Here is a 23,108-nt window from a genome sequence, read left to right as displayed (position 1 = left end):
CTGCAGTATATCGTGATTTTAATTCAAGAATGTAATTATAATGAAAAAAAATAATCTTGTGATTTAAAAATCTCATTTTAACAAAACCCCTCAAGTCCTGCTATGAAAACTGGTTGTTATCTTTATTAAAATTATCTCATTTCAAACATATTTTTAAGTAAATTTTAAAAAGCTTGTATTATTAGTCACTTTGGTGAAACGCTACACCACAAAAGGACTCCACTGGGCACCAACACTGGTGCAAGAAGGGAAAAAGAAAAAAAGTTCCTCAAATTGAAAAGAAAAAAGATAATAATTATAAAATAACTTCTCTAAATTTTAAAAAGCTATTTACTTTTTCTAATTATGTCATCATCAGAAATTTTCATTAACACCATTTTGCTGTCTTTCACCCAACAGGGGAGGTTATGACAGACTAAAATTTTAAAAAGATTGATCTATTTTCTGTGATTATTATTATTAAAAGATAAAAATAACTCCTGGACACGTAAACACACTAAAACACTATTTTTTTGCAAAACCATGGCCAGCCCTTCAGCTGAAGTCACGGTATCCACAGATCCACAGGTGTGACCCTATCTGAGGACTCATGGAAGGATGTATTTCTGTTGTAAGACATAAAGCACAACTGAGAAGTCAGATAATCTCTCCAGCCTTCCAGGAAAATGCAGTGACATATCACCATGTACGTTAGAACATTATGTAAGTAAAATATAAAACTGGTACAGTGCTAAGTATATTACGTAAAGAATAACCTGGTTGTTGGATTATCTGTACAAAGTATCTCAGCTCAGAGCAAGGCAGACTCTAAAACTTGGTTATATTCAGCAATCCCAATTATATATGCCATGGAACAAATCTGGAACATGTAGCTCACGTGCCATTCAGAAACTGAGTACTGTATCTGAGAAATACAGAACATGCGGTAACAACACAAAGCTGTCTAAGTAGCTGCGGAAGTAATCTAACCTTTTTTCAAGGGTGGGTGACGAAAAACCAAAATAGAAGTAAAGGTGGTGTTTCTAATAGCAGAAATGTTAGGATTTCTGAGACCATACTCCCGATGATGCTCATAAAATGTGCTCGATACCACATGTACCAATAACACCATGTAAGATGTGGAGAAACACAGGGGTTTGTTTTACTCTTTTACTCCACACAAGTAAAAGGAATGCTTCAAAAAGAACACTGCATCCAAGGCCATGGCTCTAGGGTCAAGGATGCATAGGCTGTCAAGATACTGCTGACATATTGTGCATTTTGAAGGAAGTTCTAATTCTAAGCATAGTTGGCCTTCATCCACGGACTCCCATTTCTTTATACCCTCTCTTTAGGCAAGTCTTCTCATCTACTGTTTCACAGATTACACTTGTTGACCTTTAATACTATGTGTGGCTCTGAGACATATGTGTAATCCTAGTGGCTTCAGAGGTGACCAAAGGGTGCCAGGATATAATCTCACACTCATTATTAACCTCACAACTGACACCTTTTTGGGGATATCTCAGACACCTGCTCTCCTACCTGTCCAATGGATTTTAACAAGTGGATGCGTGCATTCTAGCTCTCAACTGGAACAGTCTTGAGGTGGCCTGGGTAGTCAGCAGGGCTTACACAACTGTTCTGAGACCCAGTGACCTCCAAACCATGGAGGCACTGGGACCACCATCCATCAGGCCAGCAGGTACAGAACATGGTGGGATTCTGGACACATGCAGCACAGTGACGCAGGAGAGAAACAGAAGCAGATCTGTGTAGCCCTGTACAATGTACAAATTTTCAATTGATAATGGGTACCGTGATGTTCCACCCTGCACCTACTCTGAACAGTCTTATCTAAGGGAACTTTTTTTTTCCCCGCTGTTGTGGATTGTTGGGTTTTTGTGAATACACCTGTTTTACAAAACAAGCACAGGACAAGGCCTGCTCTCGCTGAAGGAACAGCATTTAGGCTACTTTTACAAATGCAAATCGCATGGATAACACAGAGCAAATAAAGGGGAACCTGCATGCAACATGCAAAGGATGTGTCCAATTAACAGAGGGCAGGCCACAGAGTCTCCCACAAACGTCAGTATGATGGAGCCTACGGATGACACCTTTTAAAAACTAGATCATTCCTTTCTTTAAAAAAAATCAGGAGTTTTAGCACACAAGAAAAACCGCACGTTTCAGATTTATGATTTACGTTGTTGTCGATAAAATAGCGTTCCAATTATCAAAGGCCTGGTAGGAGAAGCTGGAATGCATTATGTGTTAATGATCACTACCAGGGGTCCAAGCTTTACTCTTTTGTCAGAGCTGCAGCAGATCCTCCCCGCAGCTTCACCATTAACATGTCTGTTTCCTGTCAGACTACTCAGAGATAATGTCATTTATCTCAGGGCGGCACAAGACCAGTCATTAGCTTCAGTAAAAGACCTCAAACAAAGGCCGGATGGTGTTTTATCCAGGGCTGGTAGGCTGCAGCCAAGAATCTCATTGCCTAACAGTTCAGAACTTAAGATATCTTTAAAAGAGTAATTTTCCCGCTATCAACGATTCTAGAACACTTCTCTGAAGAGCAGGAAAGTCTCTGCATGGAAAATTTTAGTCAGTGGTTTTATCATGTGCAATTAGGTGACTGATAAGAGCTTGCTAAAGTTATCCTTTGAGAGGCATTTCCCCCCTCCCTCCCCCCTTTCCTTTTACCTCGTCGGGAAAAATTGACAGAATAATTCAGGTTCTACCTAAATAGTAAGACCTTTGAAGAGCTGACCCTTATTGTGTTTGCCTGCAGGAGGTGATTCACTATTATAAATTCTTCAATGACTGAGCTTCTGGAAATCTCTTTAAATGAAAGTGGAACTGGTTAACTGTATGTACGAACATGTGTTTTCACAGTCTCTCCTGTATTATTGCATTTCAGAAAGCTTCTATAAAGTGCCAGGTGAACTTTTTAAAATAATGATAATAATAATAAAAAAAGAAAGAGAGTCGAAAAAATATGAGCAAATCTCAGCTATTCAATTCCTGGTTTTATGCTGAAAACTAGGAACAGATGGTACTTTCCATGTACTTGAATCTGGTTATTGAACACCTCTATGGTTACGGGAGATTTTGCTTAGCACTTTTAACATACATTTCATTTATTGGACTATAAAATGCTACTTTGGAAAAACAAGTCTTTATATAGCTATAATTAAAACAGTCTTGCAGGAAAGCCCTTTAACATGGAGAACGTGGTTAACCTCATGACATCTGGACAATCAATCCTTTCCTTTTTACTGGGTATTTATGAAGTTATTAAAATTGTAAAATTACCAATGCCCAAAGCGAAATTATTTTTTTTTTCCTCTCAGTAGTTCCGAGTAAGGTTATCAGCTCCCCTTTACTTTATGCTCTAAATGTTCTAGGCTGCCCCCCCCTTGTGCTCCGCTGGCTCTTGCTTTGCAGGGGAACTCAATAGCGGATCTGGCTGTACATATTGGCAGAGGTCGGCAGGTTCACAGGGAAAGCCAAAGGGCAACACCTCTTCACCCAGCTCAAAAAGCACCGTCACACTACGAGACAGCACTACAGAACTTTAAGAACCTTGAGCTGTGCTTATTGTTAGACACCCATAGTTATCAATGTTTTTAACAGCTAAATCCCTTATGTAGCTTTCAAAACAGTTTGCTGTCAAACAACAATGGACTTTGTTCTTTAATTACAGCAAGTGACCTCCCTGCCCTTTTATTTCACAGTGAATAAACTACACCCAAGGCCGGCAAGAGAAGTACATGAAAAGCATATCTCCATAACATCATTAATCAAAGCATGTACTTAAATGATTTACATCAATAGGTAAAATGCACAGTTTCCCAATGGAGTGTAAAACACCCTCGATCCTGCTATTAAAAAAAAAAAAGTGAAGGTAAAATAAACAATAGCAGCCAACATGTTAATTTGCTGAAGACAACTTTCTGATGTGAAATGCAGTCTTAATGAGAAGCAATAAGCTAACACAAGAGAAAAATTCAGTCCTGGAGTATCACTAGACTGATTCATTTAAAAACTGCAACTAGACACCTCTGATTACAGCTTTGTATCTTCTGTATTATTTTCACGTAAGCATACTGATTTTCACGTGCCAAATACAATTTTCCTGTATATCAGAGTAAATTGTGGCTGTCTGAATCCCCAAATCTCCCTGTAACACGCACAAAGCAAATTCTTGTAAATACTCTGAACACTTTTCAATGAAACAGCTGTTAAGAACACAAAAAGCTTTGCTAAAACAGATGAAGAGTTCATGCTGACAAACAGTCAGTAACTGTGCTAAAAACGGTACAGATGAAAAATGGAAAATGGAGACAGGTTTTAACACCAAAAATCTTAGGAGTGGTTAGCCTACCTGTCAAAGCTACTTATTCAGACATGTCACTGGTGGGTTAACCACAAGATGGTCTGCACAAATATAGCTCAAACGTCTTAGAATTACAGCATACTTTGACTTTATCCACATATTAGGGGAGTGGCGACTTTTACAACATACTTGCGGTTTCGGCATAAAAGAGCCAGCAGAACACAGTCATTGATTTAATTAGGCTTCATAAGATCCAATTTATCATGTTTTACATGACTTTCTGCAGCAAGGAAACAGAATAAATAGACCAAAAATAGACATTGAAGCATGCTGTGAAAGCTAAACAGTGACTACAACTCCTGGGAATCTGCTCCAAGCTTTTCACAAATAGTAAACAAATGCAATATTATATTCCACACCACATACAAAAACCTGTAGATTTTGCATTGGCAGGCATGAACTCATTTGTGTCTAAGAGGAAACATCCAAATTCATGAGACGTGTCTTTCACAGCGTTAAGATAGCTGGAAATTTATTTTCACAGGCAGGCTTGAAAATTATTTATTTATCTACAGACACAAGGTGCTTTGTGCAAGTACACCATATACATTCTAGTGTTTAAACAGTGAAAGAGCGAGAACACTTAAGGAATCTGAAAGCCTTAAAAATGTATCTTTCTCATTATTAAACAGATGGGAAAAAAGCCATTAGAACAAATACAAAACACTTAAGTTTCAGTAAAAGAGCCACAGGCTGGGCTTAAGGTTGCAACCGTTGTCAGCAAGGAGCTTGATTATTATTGTCTGTCTAGAAGGGGCCAGTCTTTGGGAAGAGAAACACCCAGGGATGTTATTTGAGGCAGGGAGCAAGGACAGCACTGTGCCAGACAACGGCTAATGCTGGGCGACTCCGATGGGCAAAGCCCACATTGAAGTCACTGCATGTCCACAGCAGAGGCTGTGGCTGGAAACGCAACCTCAAAACCTCCTCCTGGAGCAACAGCTACACATGCCAAGTGCACCAGGGGCTCCAAAACCCCCTCCACACACACGTCTGCTCCGAATTCACACGCCATCCAATTTACACTGCACGTCAGGTTACTCCCATGTACATGGATCCTTCATACAATTTCCTGTGTGACTAGAGAGTGAAAAGAACACAAAAACGGGAGAAACCACACCACCCTCTAATCTCTGTTGCCATGACAGCAGCCTTTGAGATACTGAAATGTTCAGATTGCCAGCTAAACAAAATTGTTGAATGTGAACATTTGGCTGAGAGATTAAAAGGCTAAGGGGGTGGCAAAAGGGCAGTACCTCCCACATTCCAGGCAGCCACTGAATCCAATCAAATGGCTCTGACTCTTTAACCACAGCCATTGTGAAGACCGGATTAGGGCAATTTATCTAGATAGTTAAAACAGATTAGAGAACTGCAATTTGAAGACTATTGGCAACAGAAGTAAATGCCTACTGTACTAAGTTAATAAAGAGACCGTGAGATTTTAGGACACCTTTCCGCCGCGAACAGAACTTTCACAAATCATGGCACAAATGTACACACATGAATTACAGCAATCTGTTTTTCTCATCTGCATTTAGAAAAGGTCACAAGGCTCATTCAAATTCATCCGTAGATATGCTATCTTAAAAGCAATAATATGCATACAATATGAAATTTAATTTGTTCTTTGCCTTGAACAGAAGCCCTTGAAATTATCTTCCAATTTTAACAAATATCTGATGTCGTGAACACCCAAATCTAATCCTCCAGTCGACTTAAGTACTACAAAAACTTCAACATGATGGAAATACAAAAAAGCCGGTAACGGATCATAAAAATACGTAACTTTTCCCTGAGACCTTCAGCCCTTCCAGACGCTTGCAGACCATATAGTTAACACTGACCCGAAAGTTTTCCCATCCCTGAACATTCACTCAGGGAAGTTGTAAAAGCAGGTAATTTAAGACCAACAGCTGACAATAAAGTCACAATCTAACACCCTGAGATTGTTCATTGGGGGTGTGTGAGGGTGGTGTTGGTTTGCATTATTTTGCAGGCAGACCAAGTTATCTTTGTTTAACAACCTGTAGAATTCACTGGACTCATAATCCGGGGCCAACGCTTGCCCCAAGGTCCCCCAGAAGATGCCTTCTGCCCTACGGACAGAACAATTCCCGCCGACACCAGAACCTCCTTCAAACAGCGGTTAACAAAAGCCAAGCTCTCCCTCCACCCTTCCCAAAGAATGGAGTCGTGGCCATCTATTCTGAGAGAAAGCATCCTTCATAACGCAACGTAACAGAAAGGAAGAAAAAACACACACCCCCATCTGATTTCTTTCATACATTTCAACCACTCAACAAACGAGCAGTTCGCATCCAAGAGTCGGCGGGGCTCAGGCAGGAAAGCTCCCCCTAGACGGGAGACAAACTGCTCCCCTCTGTTCCGAAAGCTCTTTTGCAGACAGGCACATCTCAGCACAAGGTGCATTCCCTTCCTCCCAGCCTCCTCCTTCCAGCAGGACAAGAGGCACCTCCTGGCTGCTGGCTCCTTCCTCCCCGTCCTCAACGCCAGCTTCTGGGGCCGCTGGGCTGCCGTACCACAGCAGCACCCAGGACGACAAGCATCCTGTGCCTCCACAAAGAAGCCCAGCGGTGGAGCCCGGGACTCTCCCGGTGCCTCCTCTTTCCCCCACCAAGCACTATCTCAACTCCAGACAGCGGGTCAGGGGAGAAGGGTCCCTTTGGAATCTGGGAGAGGAACAGCCACCAATGCCCCGCCAGTGCTGTGGAGAAGTGTCAGCACATAGGAGACCTGCTGCTCCGGGTGCCTGAGCTGCAACACCCCCCTAGGCAAACACATCGACCTCCAGCCTGCAAACACGTGCCATCCTGCTGGTACCGACACTGCTGCTCTCTGCTAAAACCAGGGACAGCTCAGTCAGGGTCATCTCAGGGTTTCTGCTTCTGGGCAAGCACAACCAAAAAGAAGACTTAAAGACAGAAATGTTCTCCAGGTCTGAGGACAGGGAGGGGGAATCTTAAGGAAGAGCAGCACACTCAAAACATGGTGTCCTCTGGCTAGGAAAGAGGTCTCAGGGTTGTTTGGGGTCTTTTTTTTAAGAGAGAGAGGAAGAGCAGATGCACGTCACAAGTACACAGCAGAGAGAAGGACACAGGAGCCAAACACACAGTTGTGGAACATTTATTATAGACACAAGGAGACACAGAAGAGAAGAGGTGGAGAGGAGCTTTGTCCTACCTTTTCTGTTTTCAATTTCTTGATTCGCCTGTGGCTCTCCTCCTCCTCCTCTTCCTTCTTTACCAAAATAGAGTTCCCCATTAACCCTGAATCCGGGGTACTTTTGCTCACCTCCCCCACAGCAGAGGAGGTGCAGTGGAAGGGGCTGCTGCTTCCACCACCGCCTCCCTTGGCCCCAAAGCCATAGAGGTGCCCAGGGGGAGCCTGGCTATTGCCACCCCCACTGCCGTTGGGGTGGCCCTGCTGCAGGTCGTGCTGCTTGTCCTTCCTGGATTTTCCCGCATCCTTATCCCTCTTGGAGCCTCTGCTGCCCGGGGCTTTACCTGGTTTCTCCTCTTTGTTTTTCCCACAAGAGGCAATGGTGGTGGTGTTGCTGGTGTTGTTATTATTGCCGTTTGGGTTACTGCTCACGCTTTGACCCAATGCTGAATTCATGCCAGTTGCCTCTCCAGGGCGCCCTTGGACTTCCTGCCTCTTGCCAGCACTGCTGATCTCAGGAATCCCATACAAGGCAGCAGAAGGCAGAGATTTATTAGCATCCTTAGAAGTTTTACTCCTTTTCACTTTTGATTTGCTAGTCTCTTTGTGAGAGGAATTCCCCTGGGGAGCAGAGGGCTGAACAGAAGCAAATTTTAGGCCATCAGCTAAGGCTGAGGTAGCATTAGCCCCACTGGAAGCCAGACCCCCGCAATCCTTGGAGCTGGTGTTGCTGCTGCTGGTGGTATTAGTAGAATTATTCATCTCAAATTTCTGTCTGTCCTTTTCCAAATCGGCGTCCAAATCGATTATTAAATTCCCAACACCGATTTCCCAATCATCGCCACTGTCGTAAGTGTCAACCGCGTTTGGATCCACACCTTTTTCTGCAGTGGAAGTGTTCAATGACATCCTGAAGATGAGATCTCTAGAGTAAAAATCCGATGAACTTTCCTTTGGAGATGCGGGGACATTCGTTTATCTCCGTTGGGCTCTCTTTAAGTTCAACTCTTCTTGTCTTCCTCCCCCAGGTGCGTCTAGGTTCACAACCCGCAGTCCACGTCCACCTTGTCCTGTGAGGAGGGGGGAAAAGTTGAATATTTCTTCTCTGGCTATTACCAGAATATAAGACGACTAATAAAAAGGGGGCAAGAAAGGGGGAGCGAAATCATGCACCATTGCCACGTTTTTTTCTTAAGTTTGTTAAACCGGAGGCAGCGGCCGTGATGCTTTTATAGTGAGCATCTTTAATCTAGTTGTATACCAACGTCCACAATTGCTCTTAAAAAGTCATGTCCACAAAAAAGGGGAAAAAAAAAAGATAGAAAAAAAAAGAACTACATGATTTAAATCCACAAAGCTCAGGAAATACAGTCTTAGAAGTGGTGCCTAGCTGTTCGAGCACATGTTGTAATCTAACCCCTTGGACCACCACCTAGGCACGAAAGAGAGTAAAGGAAGGACACAGATTCACTCTTCACTGCATTCCATGGATTTTGTGGCTTTAAACCAGACCCTTGAAGTTTTGTGACTCTCCTACATTATCTTTTACCCCCCTTCTACTTAATCTCTTGGGGGGGGGGGGGGGGGGGGGGGAGGGAGGGAGCACTAAGGGAAGTGGGAAACCTAATTTTCCTTGCCACAATACAGCTTCTGTTAAAAACCAACAACCTATAAACACAAACGTCTACTGGAAAATATTAACTCCATAGGTTAAAAAAAAAAGAAAAAAGAAAAAAAAGAAATAAAAAGGTCTTCTTTCTTTAAAAAAAATATTCTCAAGATAACAGTTCTAAAAGCAGTTCAGCAGTTCTAATGTACTCCTAGGTCACACAATTGTTAGGTCTGTTAAATATAGTATTACTGACTGTACAGGAAACTGATTAAGACATACACTTTAAGTGATCTGCACCAAGGTGGCCTCAGTGACCGCAAATGAGTGTGTGTTTGACAAAGCTTAGTTAAAACGATTTTTAAAGGGATCTCTCCCTTTTACAGTCGACTGTCGAAATATTTATACATATATAGGCATAATGCTTACCTTTAATCCTTTATCATTTTTTAATTAAACCAGCAAATCAAAATGCTGTGTTCCCACTCGTCTCAGCAACAACTCTGTGCCTCATTTTACTTAAAGACCAAGTGATCAAGAAGTAGAAAGCAAGTATCATCTCAGCCAGTATAAATCGGTCAATAACATATCTCCCCCTACTTTGGCACACGGATCAGAAGTCCTTTTTTTTTGTTTGTTTAGGTTTTTTTTCCTCCTTGCTTAAAGAAAAAAAAAAAAAACAGTAAGAAAAAAAAAATGCTGATCCCCACAACTTTAGCAGCTGGTTGGTAATATTTCACATTCAGAACTGAAGCATCAAGGACCAGATTTTTGTTTGTTTGCTTTTCCTGAATGAGCACCGAGAGGTAATAATCATCACAGTTAATTTAAGAAGAAGAAAAAAAAAAAAATGTTTCCCCAACTTCACACTCCGTCTTCAGCCCCGGACCTGGGAGCCATCCTGATCAGTAAGTAATGATCCCATGAAACAAACCTACAGGCGCCCGGGTGTTACAAGACAGAATGTGCTAACATCGGGATAAATTAGTGAAAGGGAGGAAGGAAAAAAAGAAGAAGAAAGGACTGAAAATCTGGGCTGGATTCCGCCTGTTAGTTGGGAAGTGGCATTTTTTTCGCCCGTCCTGACAGATCTGATTTCTTGAAGTAACTTGAGGGGAAACGGAGGGGGGGGAGGGACGGGGGGGGGGGAGAGGCGAGGAAGAGGAGGAGCGGGAGGGGGGAATCACTGATCTGATAAACCGGTTATCAAAACATTTTGTGGGAGTGGAGGGAGGACAGCGTGCTCTCAAACCAAGTAAATTTTCCCAGGGATAAGCTTTTCGGGGAGGGGGTGGGTGGGTGAGGATGTCTGCCGTCGCCCTCCCCCCTTCCCCCCCGCCTCAAATCAACGCTTTTTAAAAACGGTAATAAAATGGGGGGGGGGGGAAAGCATAGGCACAAATCAGAGTTTCAAATTGCTGTCTCGGAAGAAATAATAATAATGGGGGGGGGGGAAAAAGGCAGTAAAAAAACAAACACACAAACCAAAAAAACAAACGGGAGCTTGGGCTAATCAGTCATGCGGTAAGTAATTCAGTAATTAGAGTCCGAGGAGATAAAGCAGACGACCCTTTTTTCAGGACAGATCGCTCCCACCTCATTGTCTCGGCAAAGCCTCGCAGCCTACTTCTTACCCCCTCCCCCTTCTTCCCCCCCGCCTTCCCCAAGTCAGACGGTCTCGGAGCTTTAGCTTAGTATTTTTAATTAGCCGGCGATGGGAAGCTAAAAGCCGTAATGAATTGCCGGTGGCGGGCGGGAGGCGGGGGGAGTGAAGTGAGGGGAAGGGGGGGGGGGGGAGGAGGGGCGCTCGCGCCAGCAACCGCCAACCCCCGAGGCGCGGCGGTTCCGTAACAGTTCAGGCCTCCCGCGTCACGTGAGGCCGGCGGGCTCCATTGGCTGTCGTGACAACAAAAAAAAAAAAAAAAAAAAAAAAAAAAAAAAAGAAAAAGAAATGGGTGACAAGCGCATCCAGCGAGCGCCGGACGGGTCTTTAACACGCCAAAAAAAGAAAAAAAAAAAAAAAACAAAAAAACAAAAAAAGCCCAACCAACCCCACATCGCGACAGGCGGCCTCTCACCGCCACACACCACCCCCACACAACGGGGATGGGCGGGGGGGGTGTCCCTGCAGCCCGGGGGGCTCGCGGCGGCGAAGGACCTCGGGAACCCGCCGTTACCTCGGGGCCGACCGGCGACCCCCGCCCGGCCGCCCGCCCCCCCCCCCCCCCCCATCTACCCCCCATCAACCCCCCATCTCCAGCCCGGCGTCCCGGTGTGAGGGGAGCGGTGGCCGGAACGGGTCCGTACCCACCCCCGCCACCGCACGTTGCCGCTCCTAACGAGCGCCGGGCCCGGGGGGCTGGGGGCGAAGTGGGGGGCGGGGGGGGAGGGGGAAGGGGAGGTCTGCAGGCTTGTCTGGCATGGTGTCACTTTTATTTTTCCCCCTTGGTTAGTTAAAACCCCAAAAAGGCACCATGCTGTAACACCCCCCGAGTGCACCGTCAAGTATGATTTGTGTGGCTACAGTGCTTTCACCCTCTTTATTTCCCTCAAATAACTCATCCTGCCTGTGGGATTCCTTTTTTTTTTTTTTCCTGCTTAAAACCCGAAAAAAATCCCTTGTTATCTCAACTCCCAAAACTCTTAACGCTCCCCTTTGCAGAGAAAAAATTAAAAAAAAAAATAAAAATCCCCTCTAAGTGCTATAGACACACCACGCAACCGTACTTACGGTCTGTATTGGATCGAGTTGACCTTTTCCTTCTAACTGCATTTGAGTGTGTTTTTGTTGCAGCCGCTTTTTATTTTAGGGAAGGGAGAAAAAAAAAAAGAAAAAAACCAACTAATGTCTTCAACAGATTTATTGTGTTTGGAAGACGAGAGCACACCAGATACCATGAACCCTCCTTTCTTTCTAGAAACAAAATTAAAAAAAAAAAACAACACAAAGGGGGGTGAGGCGGGGGGGGACGGTGGGGGAGGAGAAGGAGCGGCGCCTCCGCCCGTCCCCGCACCGCCGGACACCCCCGGGGGAGGCGGGCGCTGCCCCGCGGCGCGGCCGTGGCGGGGGAGTGGGACCCGCTCCGCCGCGCTACCTGAGAGCGACTTTTCTTTGTTCACAATGCCCTGTCCCTGCCGGCCAATCAGAAGCCAGCTTTTATGAAACCGGGCTCTCCGATTGGCCCGCCGCTCCTCCTGCCTGCCGGCGAGGGTGAGAGACGGAGACGCGCACACACACACACACACACACACACACACACACCCCCCCCCAATGCACACCCCCATACACACACGCACCATACACACACACACTGTACACACACACAGTGTACACACACACAGACAGCGCACACACACGCAGATACAGACACAAACACAGCCCTCAGCCACAGCCGGCAGCCTCCTGCTGCAGCCAGATTACAAATCATGTTTCCCATTTCAATTATCCTATATAACATTTAGGGCTTAGGGAAAAAAAATAAAAAGGAAGAAAGAGGGAGGAGGGGAGAAAAAAAAAAAAGAAAAACCAAGGTGGAGAGTAGCTCTGCCAAGACTCACACGTTGGGAGGAAGACTCCCTCATTTCATTTTAATTTAATTTCAGGGCAGTTTTCGAAGAGATGATGAATGATTTTTATTTTTTTTTCCCTGTGCCGGTTTCAAAGAGGCAATTTAGAATCTCACTCATAATTTTTAAATGCCCCCTCATTCAAAATTATAACAGCTTGAAGCCGGCGAGAGAGGGCTGCTGATACACATGTGCGATTATTTTCGTGCTTAGTGGAGGAGAAAAGCAAACAGTGTCTGGAGGAAGGGGCTGGAGGGAGGTTCGGAGCAGGGCAGCAACCCCCACCTCTGCTCGGGGCGGGGGGGGACACCGAGGCACTGCTGCTGCGCTTTCCCACCACCCCGCTCTCTTGCGTTCCCCCTCTCCCTTCCCCTGCTTGCGTATTTTATTCCACGTTCATTTTTACAATATGGCTTAAGCTAGGCAGGTCGTGTTTTATTGTTTTGGGTTTTTTTCTCTTTTTTTTTCCCCCTCTCTTTTTCGGAAGGAGGGGGAGCAGAAAATAACCCTTTTGTTTCCAGGCTGCTGATTTACTGCTGCACGCACTGAACTGTGAATGCCAGCGACCGTATAACTACCACGTGAACATCCTTTCACAGGAATTAGTAACACAAATCTTCCCTATCGGGCTTTGTGTAGCTCGAAAATATCCCCCTTAATCATGCCTTTTGTTTAGGTTGGGAGCCATTATGCTACACCACTGCGTTAAATTGCGTTTAACCCTTCGTGGACGGCAGTGGGGGGCGGGGGCGGCGGCCGCCCGCGGCATCGGGGGGTCGGACCCTGTCCTTTTTCATGCCCTTAAGCACGGTTTACCATCCCCACCCCCCACCCCCTTTTTTTTTCTTTTTCCTTTTCCCTTGATCTCACTGGGAATTATCTCCCTGTGAAAATCGATAGGGAATGTTTTTCTTGCCAAACGCACGCGTTGCCCAAGTCAAGGTTTCCGGCGAGAGCAGTCAAAGCGTGGCATTTTACGATGTCCTGCACACCCGTGACAGGGTGACAAAATACCTCTTTGGACGTCATCCAGCTGAGCAAATTACGGGCGTCAGCGTCCCCGCGTTACACGCTTTCCCATCAAAGGGGTGATTAGCGGAGAGGTAGCGGAGAAGTAAAACCTCCTAAAAACCTGGTCGCTGCCGGGGCATCGGGAAGGTGACGCAAGATGGGGATGGTGGGGGTGGTAAAAGCCAGCCGTGATGGGGCAGCCGGCTGTGCTTTGGCCACCGAGCCACCGCGCCCAGGTCCTTCGGGAGCCCCGGCTGCCCATCGCCCCTCACCCCGGCCCCGCTCCGAGCCCTCCGGGGTCACCGGCACAGGCTCCCGTGGGAGGCCTGGAAGACACCTGGAGAAAAGCCGTTTCGTGTCCCCTTGGTGTAAAAACACTTCCCCTTCAGGGGCTGATAATGAAGGGTTTATGAGCAGAGGTGAGTTCATTGCCAAGAAGGCCCTTGATCACATTATTTTTTTAAGTGATTAAAAGGGGGGGGGGAATTAAAAGAAAAATTAAAGGCAGGGGATGCGTGTAGCACAAACACGAAATGCCGGGGTGTGAAGGCGTCCCTGCCCCCCCGACCCGGCGCTGGGACGGTGGCCGGTGTGGGTGCCCCGGTGGCTGGGACGCTGCCGGCGGCAGCGGGGGTGGCCGGGCATTTGCAATTCGCGGGAGAACGAGCATGCATAATGTCACCAGGTACTGAAAATCACAGCTTCCCCCGGGGTAACTTTTGGGTGATTTCACTCAGTGGGTAGCGAAAATTTTAACATCAGCAACACCGAGCCTCCTTTTTTTAGTCCGCTTAGTCGCGGATCACTGTTCCTGTTTCTTTACAGTATGTATTTTTCAGATTTAGGTAATGGCCCTGATTTTTCAATATCGACCTCTGTTTAGACACGTTTCACTTTGGGCTGCTTCTCGTCTGCGAAATTACAGTCATTTTCACATTATTATACAGTGAGTAGGAGACAGTTTGTATTTAGCGTTGGGTGGGGGAAGGGGTATTATGGGAAGTGATCTGCTACGGTCAGCACATAATTTCAGCCCAAAGAAAATTGCTTCTGAATAGATGGTCTGTTAACTAGCCAAGGAACAGTCACTGGGAGAGATTGCAAAAATGCCTCTGCTTTATCTGCGTTACACCATCATTTTAATTTCTGAAAGCAGCGGTCCGTGGAAGAGCCGTCTCTCCAACCACAGCTGCCAATTGGTGGGTAAAATATCCCCACAAACCTCCCCAGATCACGAAATTCAGAGGGGAGCCTCCCCTCTCGCCCCCCCCCGGGCTTTTGTCTATGGCTGTGCAGGGAAGGAGCCTGCCCAGCGTCCTGCATGATTACCGAAGCAGGGTTTTATTTACCCAGTTCTGTGGCAGAAGTTACAGCAGGACCACTCGCGGGCACCGTGGGTGCATCTGCAGTCGCTGATTCCCATGAGTGGGCTGCAAAAAGACCGCTTAACTCACATTGTCGTGTCAGGTTGGAAACGTCCCCATTTCAAAAAAGAGGCCAGCGCCTGCTGTGTGATTTAGTGGCTTTTTTTTTTTTCTTTCCCTCTTTCGCCTTAATTTCTGCCTGCTCGCCAAATTAAATTACAACTTTGCATTCGCGTACGTTTTACAAGACAGACAGAAGGCCAATAAATTAGTGATGTTTGTCTAAAATAGGAAATCCGTTTTTAATTGATGCAGCTGCAGAGCGCTAATAATCCCAAAGAGATCCCCCATCCACACTCCCCCCCCGTTTTTTTTTTTTTTTAATCTTGCCTGACATATGCATCACACAGCCTGAGAAAAATTACAGCCAAACGCCTGTTTTTTGAGGGAAAGGAATGCGCGGCTCCCATTCTACGCTCCCGCACGGCTTAAAAACACGTTTGTTATGAGGAAACGCTCTTTTCTTTTTTTTTTTCTTTTTTTTTTTTTAATCTTGTCCCAGAGCAGCCTGGCGACAAGGTCAATGGGGGGACCTGTGGGGGGAGGACACACACCACACCCCCCCATCATCCATGGCCGGAGCGGCGGCCAGCTCTGGCCCCGCCGGCCCCGCCGCTCCCCCGGCCGCCGAGCGGGCAGCGACCAATCAGCGCTCTAGAAATCTCTTTCCCGACCTCTCATTGGCTGAGGCCGGGCGGGGGCGCGCCCGGCTCCGCGGCGGGAGTTGGCGGGGCCGGGGGGGGCGGCCGGGTCACACACACATCCCCGTCCTCCCGGTTCCCTCGTCCCCGAAATCACGGGGCATCTGTGTCTAGGGGCTGGCCTGGGTGGGGAAATAAAGGCTACAGCAAACACTTATTCACGGGAGACTTCGGGAAGGGCTTTTTCCCAATCCTTGCCCATGCCCCATCCTGCTAATAGGAGGAAATTTAAGGTCACAGGTGTTAAATTTATTAATGTCTGAAAATACCACATAGTCGTACCATCACTTGCAGCTAGGCCTTGATTACCTTCCCTCAGACGACCTCTTCCAACTGCACCCTTTGTTCCTGCGTTTCATGTTGCAGGAGCAGAGGTACGTGTATGTGCAGGCGGCCTCAGTATTATAACTCTGCAAAGGTGAAACCATTATTAATTTTTCTTCAACTTTGCACTAGAGGACAAAAATCTCTTTCTCTTGAAGACTTATTTGCCAGGTTAATTAGGTAAACAATGAGTGTCACTTCTCTCATAAACAACATTTTGCACATAAAGGGTTTCTCACCTCAGATTTGAAAGTCAGTACATTGGAAATTATCATATTGATCTGAAAATTTTGGATCCAAAAATTTTTGGAAACATCCTTATAACCCGCCGAATTTATCACAGCCTATCCCACAGTCCTATGGGTGAGCTTTTAATTGATGTGCCAAACTACTGGCTCTGCGGATTAGTTGTGGATAATTTATTACAGCATTGCAGACTGCCAGTGATCCATAGACGGACCGGAGTGTGGGAACTGGTGATGCAAACATACAGAGGAGTCATTATACACTTGGCAGACACTTATGTTAGATACTACTTTTTGTTTTGAAAGAGGCAATGCTAACAATGTTTTCTTCTTCTTTAGAGCAGTCCATAGACTCTCTTACATTTATTTGCGTATTCACAAGGAGTCTCAGTTTGTTATCTAGTCTAAAGGTCAGTGTATCTGATGTTTCAGTACACAAATATAGGTTATATATGGAAACAAAGTACTGCTGTGGTGTTTATCGAAGAGCAACAAAAATGGCCTGGCAACAGGCAACTGGAGGGAATGATTTCTGAAAGACTCTGTGTGCATGTGTGTACGTATGTGTATTTATTTGGGGGTAGGGAGAGAGTGTAAAAGGTAGACAGAATATCCCCTGAGAGCACAGGGGATAAAAAAAAAGAAAGAAAAAAGAAAAGAAAAACAACAGTTGAAGTTTTTTTAAAAAAATCCTAACAGTGAAGTGTGATAAACAGTGAAATAAATAGTGTCCCAAAGGAAGTCCTAATGTCCCATTGCATAGGACTTGCAAATTAGGCTGGAAAAAGTGCTAAAAATAAATACTATGGGGAATGACTCCATTCTGGCATAAAAATGGACTGAATGACCTAGTAAGTCTTTTCCAGTTCCTAACTTAATAGTTCTGCGAAGTTGTGCTGTAGAATTTGAACTACAAGCCTTTTACCCAGATGTGAACATAGCCTTCAGTCCACTGTATAGATACTCAATTTCTCCTCAAGTCATTTAAACAACAGCTTGTTTACTTATGTAGTGCATTGTGTAAACATTCAGATAATATTAAAAACATGTATTTCTTGCTTAATAGACTGTTTGCGATGCGAATCAGGCAATACATGTTAAAATCTGTTATAGCCTGTTGTCATAGCCTTAGTACTCTATTACACAGTGTATTTTTTACAGCTGCCTTCATACAAAATAGCTTAATGTTCCACATTCGATTATAATTTGTAATAGAAGTGATGGATGCAGATTCAGTATTTTGGTCGGGCAGCATCCACGTTATAGTAGCGCGAAGGTGAAAAACGTACAAAAGGCCAGTGGCTGGGTGCCATACTTCAAGTTTTCAGAGGGAAAAAATGAACATGGGGAAATGAAACTGAGGCTTAGGGAGTAGGATTGGATTGTTTTATTAGAGAGAAGGATAGGAGTCATAGGCCAGGGAGAGGGAAGATGAGTCTTGAAATGGAGTTTGTGGAGAAGTAGCCAGTTAGACACAAGGAGTCTGTGGCAGAAGCAGGGGTGAGAGGGATTTGTTGTCCAATGTGAAAGGAGAGCAAGAAGCATGATGCTGGATGAGTAGAAGGAACAGGCCAGCAGTAAGATCAGATAGTACACACTAGGAGTAACATAAAAATGACTAAGAGGCAGAGTGTGTATTGGCTGGTGAAGTGAAGAATGAATCTGTGAAAGTTTTTGAAGCCAAGGTTAGGTATATCAACCTCAGGGGAGGAATGAGGAAACATGCTGCTACATTTTTGACAGAAAGGAGCTTGAAGAGGAATGACCCTGAAAACTCACCAAAGAAGTTATCAGAAAGTGTTTGGGAGTTGAAGTCTGGTAGATGTAAAAACTGCAGAGGTGTGGAAGCAGAAAATAAATGCTCTGGGACAAGACGAATGCCTGAGATCTTGATAATCAAGCCGAGAGGCATTTTAACAGATGAAGTATGTGGGCCACTGGAGCTACAAGTGAAGAGAGTATCCCTAAGAACTTCTCTATATGTACCAGGGCAGGCAACTGTGGCCTCTTGCTTTCCTGACTGTCTTTGTTGCTCTCTTCTTGTTTCCTTGGCTGTACTGGGGCAGGACGAGAGAAACACAAAGAGAGCTTTGTACCCTCAGCTGCACAAGGAGGGACCTGCTGGAAAAGAAGCGTGAGGAGACAGAGGTCAAGACAGTAGGAAAGAAGGAGAGGGGGGTTTGAAACCAAGAGAGGGGTACAGAAAAGAGGACAGCATATATACAAAAGGGAACGAATGTTGTCATGAGTGCAGAGGACGGGGAGCTGGGGGAGTCTGTTCTCAGCTGTCTCATAGTTATCATTTGAGCTTGGGAAGTTCATGGTGCTTCTCTCTGCAATTGGGCTATCTTAACTAGAGTAACTAAAACAATGCATGGGTGTAAAAATATCTCTAATTCCTCAGCCAAAAATAATGCAGCTATGTTTTTTAGTGGAAGGGGAGGATGGATCAGATGAGACATTACTCACTTTCAAGGCTCATATTCTCTGTGGGGTTACCTGAAACATTGCAGAACTGCATTCTTGATGTTTGAGGAGAAGACCCATCCAGCCTTGAGATACTTTCTGCATAGGTATGATTGCAAAAGTTTAATTTAAAAAGGGAAGAAGAAAATAAAGAAGAAAATGGCAAGAAAAAAACCTCTGAGAAATGCATAGATTTAGAAGTCCGGCAGTGTCAAGTCACAAAAAAAGTAATGTGAGAATTTCCCACGAAAGGCAATAAATCACCTGAGAATCCAGAAAACTTTATAGCATATTCAAAACAATTTTCGTGATGTCTTACTCTGTCAATATGCGGTATGTGTACAACGCTCTGATAGTCTTGTTATGCTCCTTGGTTCAACGTCTAGGAGTTGTACCACAGCAGGGGCCATGAAATTTAGCTGGTGTTACACACTATAGCTGTGACACAAGAAAACAAGCATCATCATCAGTGGCTGATCATTCTTCTTATTAGGGGAGAAAGTTAAGATTGTAGCTAAACCGAGTGCATCACTTCTGTCTCTGTTTTAAAGCAGTGGCGTGTGCTCAAGCTGGCACTGTTGTCAGACACAAGGCAGAGGTGATATGTTAAGCTGGTGAGCCTCTGCACAATCTGGACTTTGGAACTTGTGGGTCTTCTCATCACAATGCTTCGGCTGCCTTGCTTGTAATTCCGTGTAACAGTGATCGCTTACCTTACAGGGTGCCCTGAGGACTGTGTTTGTTAAGCATATTGAGATCAAGTGTAAAGTGATTAAGAACATCTGCATTAGATTTAGACATGTGTATTGCAAATAACTACTATTAAAGCAGACCTTCCAGTGGCTGAAACTGCTCTCTTCTTTGGAACTAGGGAAAAGAAAGACAGTCCAAAGAGTCACACGCAGGTCTCAGCTTTATCTGCCTCATGTAAAGAGGCTCGGTGCTTTCAAACCCTTTAAGCGTGGACGGCTGCTGACTTTTTGTCTTCTTTCCCGAGCAGCCCCGCGGTGTGAAAAAAGACCTGGTGCACATTTCGTAATTCTGGTTAAAGAAGTCTTGAGTCCTTAGGAGATGCTCAGGGATTTTTGTGGAGCCTAAGGTTTTCTGTGGTGTCCTAGAGCCAGAAGTGCTATTTTTTCAACTGTCTTCCAACAGAAATCTTGTAAAAGAACCTGGAAGAAATGCTGCGAGGATCGCTGCTTCTACAGAGTGTATTCTAGCTCATATTCATTAAGAATGCCCAACAGAAGCTTTCCAAATTGTACTTAAAAGATAAGGATGCTTATGAATTATTCCATACTCTGGAGCACAGAATGGTATTTTGCAGAGTACACACTTCTCCTTCCCTTTCTCTCCAGATTTGAAATTTAGGAATAAATTATAGAAATTTTACTACAAAATCGTGCCTTTTCATTTTACATTTCTATAATTTTAAGTGTACACATGTAGTGCCCTCAGAATTAAAACACTGGGGTTAAAATTCTTCCTGGAAAAGCCATAGATTTTAAACAGCGTTGTTGGGTTTTAATTTTAATGGTGATATTAAAAGATATCTGTAAGTACCTTGATATTCATAAGAAGTATTAAAATGCAGTGTTTTGATTTGGAGAAAAATTTGTGTGAACTATTTCTAGCCGTAAATCTTTTTATCTGGCACTCTGTGTTTTGCTGGTTAAAAGCATTCCTCTGAGGTCAAATAAAAATTTGTAATCAAATGCAGACCAACTTTCTCTTGTACTGCTGTTCAAAATGGTGAACCAGTTCTGAAATATAATCCTTTAGCATATTATTAATGAAAACATTGACTCTGAGGTCAAGGCTTTTCAAAAAAAAAAGAAAAAAAAAAGGAAAGAGCACTTTTTCAGGAGAATATTTGTTGTCTACTCTTCTTACTTGTTCCTTGTAAAAAAAACCTGGGTTATAGGTTGTCTTCTTGTGGAGAAAATGTTGTTGTCAATTAATGCATTTGCAAGTGCACAAAATAAGTGAACAATGGTTTCTACATGATTGCTTTGCAAGGAGTAGGTGTGAGAACTGTGCCAGTGTTGACGACTACCCGTATCACATTTGTAGTTCCACAGGCTTCAGGGTGAGGAAAAATGCCAGAGTATGACCCTAAGCAGAAAATATGAAGCCCTAAGTATTATCTCCCCAACACTTTAACATGTTCACATGCTTCAGAATGATCAGAAACTTCCAAGGATACGTTGCTGTATTCACACACAGTGTCACAACAACTCAGATTGCAGATAATCGTTCCTAAATTCAGTTCTCCAGAAGGTATTTATAGAAAGAGCTTTGAGGAAAATGTGATTGTGTTCCTTTTATTTCTCTCTATTTTAGCCTTATTAAAAGGAGAAACTATGCATCTGAAAAGAAAAACATGAAGAGGAGACCCCATTGCCATTACTTTGGAGAGCTGAGAGGTGGAGAATGAAAAAGCCATTGGTCTCAGTTTTACTACCACAATGGCCTTTTATGAGAGGGATTAGATACGCCTAGAGCTGGTGCAGCATTCAGTGCTGCCCTGGACAACAATCTGTAAAGAAAGACGATAAAAATCAGTTTGTCATAAGGTTAAATCACCACAGACTAGCTAGATTGGCTTTTCAGATTGTTTTTCATTTGGGGAAACGAGGAAAGGCAGAAAGAAAGAGAGAAATATGGCTTAAAAGCTGTTTCGTTGGGTTTTTTTTTCCTTCTCTCTTCTTTTTTTTTTTTTTTTTTCTTTCCTGCAAGATGTAGCATTCAGAAAACATGTTGAGCGAGTTGAGGCACTAAAAAGATCAGTCTTTGGTTGCTGAATGAAAGACTGTTGTGCGTGTGACTCACATACTAAACAGAAATCTGCCTTCAAAGCCTATTTTACTGCCTAATTATATATACACAAAATGTAGCTGTCTGTTTCAATCAAATCCCACGAAAAAGAATAAAACTCCTCTTAAGATGCAATTTTCATGGTTTTTCATAACCTTAGAACACACACTGCTAATGCAAAAGGGGGAAGTACAGCTGCAAGGTCCAGATAAGGCACTAGTAATTGTTTTTCTTTTAATTATTACTTTATGAAGACATTATACCTCCTACTCAGAATGAGGAAAATTAGTGTCCTCTCCTTTTTTTTTTCCTTTTTAAGGTTTTCCTTTTTTTTTTTTTTTTTTCCGAGAAAGCTTGTTGTTATGCATTTCAGGAGCAGCCAGCAGCTATGGAAAGTACTTTTAAGCAGCCTCTGTTAATAACAAGCGTTCAGAAGGGATCTAGGAATTCCAGCCCTCTACAAACCTTTGTATTGCACTGAGCACTCCATATGAACAAAACCAAATATAGAGTGAAAGAATGCACCATAAAATATAAAATAATTGCTGGCAATCAGCTCTCTTGGAAACCTTCAAGCTGGACAACATGTGTGAGCCATTTCTTTTATGAGAGACAAAAAACCCCAAACTGATTTTAGCTCTTCCTGCAGTAATACAAGTATGTGCATGTGTGTGAGTATATGTATGTACACATACATATATATATGTAATTTTTTAAAATCATACTATTCAGCGGTCTTTTTTATTAACTTCAACTATAAAGTTTGATAAGCCATTACTAATTTATATCCTCTTGCAGATACTAATCATTAAAATGAAATTATGTGTTAATGGCTTATCCAATCTATATCTAATTGCTCCTTAAAAGTTTCTTACTCTGAAGACGTCCCTGGATATCTCCCTGGGAGACTGGGGCGGTAGAGATAGACGTTACCTCTGCAAATCGCTGTACCAGTGGAAGAAGTACTGCCCATCATCTGCCTGGGGATAGCACATCATGTTCTTTCTGACCTGAGTGCTCCCTAGGCCGTTCCAGCCAAAACAAGACAAATTAGCAAAACTATTTTCCCACTGTTTAAGTAGTTGAACCCACTTACGCAGAAGTGAGTTAGAGGGAGCTCTTACTGGAAAAGGTGAAGTTTAGTAACTTCTGGGAAGAGGCATGGGAGTACGGTGATAAACAAGTCACAATAGACTTAGAAAATAACTATTCCATCTGCAGTGGTTGTTTACAGCCTAATAGTCATATCCTGAAGCTGTGTCTATTGTTGTTAACGCGTTTATTCTAGTAGAATATTCTTGCTAATTACTAGAGGGAATAAGGTCAAAACTGGTCACTGAAAATTTAATTCAAACTCACATTTTCTGTCCCAGT

The 23,108-nt window shown here is 44.0% G+C and overlaps 1 protein-coding gene across 3 annotated transcripts in view; it reads right to left on the bottom strand.

The window, feature by feature from the left end:
- Window positions 1-12,412, bottom strand: part of ZNF608 (zinc finger protein 608) — an 87,716-nt gene extending 75,304 nt beyond the window's left edge. For 2 of the 3 annotated variants that reach the window (XM_074570281.1, XM_074570284.1), the window contains exons 1-2: window positions 11,911-12,412; window positions 7,592-8,640 (exon numbers count right to left, since the gene is read on the bottom strand). In XM_074570281.1, the coding sequence (XP_074426382.1) occupies window positions 7,592-8,479 (888 nt within the window). In that variant the 5' untranslated portion in view covers window positions 8,480-8,640; window positions 11,911-12,412. Of the gene's footprint in view, window positions 1-7,591; window positions 8,641-9,608; window positions 11,258-11,910 lie in introns of those variants that run through there. The other variant, XM_074570282.1, reaches the window with a different exon arrangement.
- Window positions 12,413-23,108: the final 10,696 nt, after the last annotated feature.

Source organism: Larus michahellis, chromosome Z (assembly GCF_964199755.1).
Source record: "Larus michahellis chromosome Z, bLarMic1.1, whole genome shotgun sequence".
In the NCBI taxonomy this organism is placed as follows: domain Eukaryota; kingdom Metazoa; phylum Chordata; class Aves; order Charadriiformes; family Laridae; genus Larus; species Larus michahellis.
Note: the sequence above shows the minus strand (reverse complement) of the source record. Positions and strands in the feature narration are given on the sequence as shown.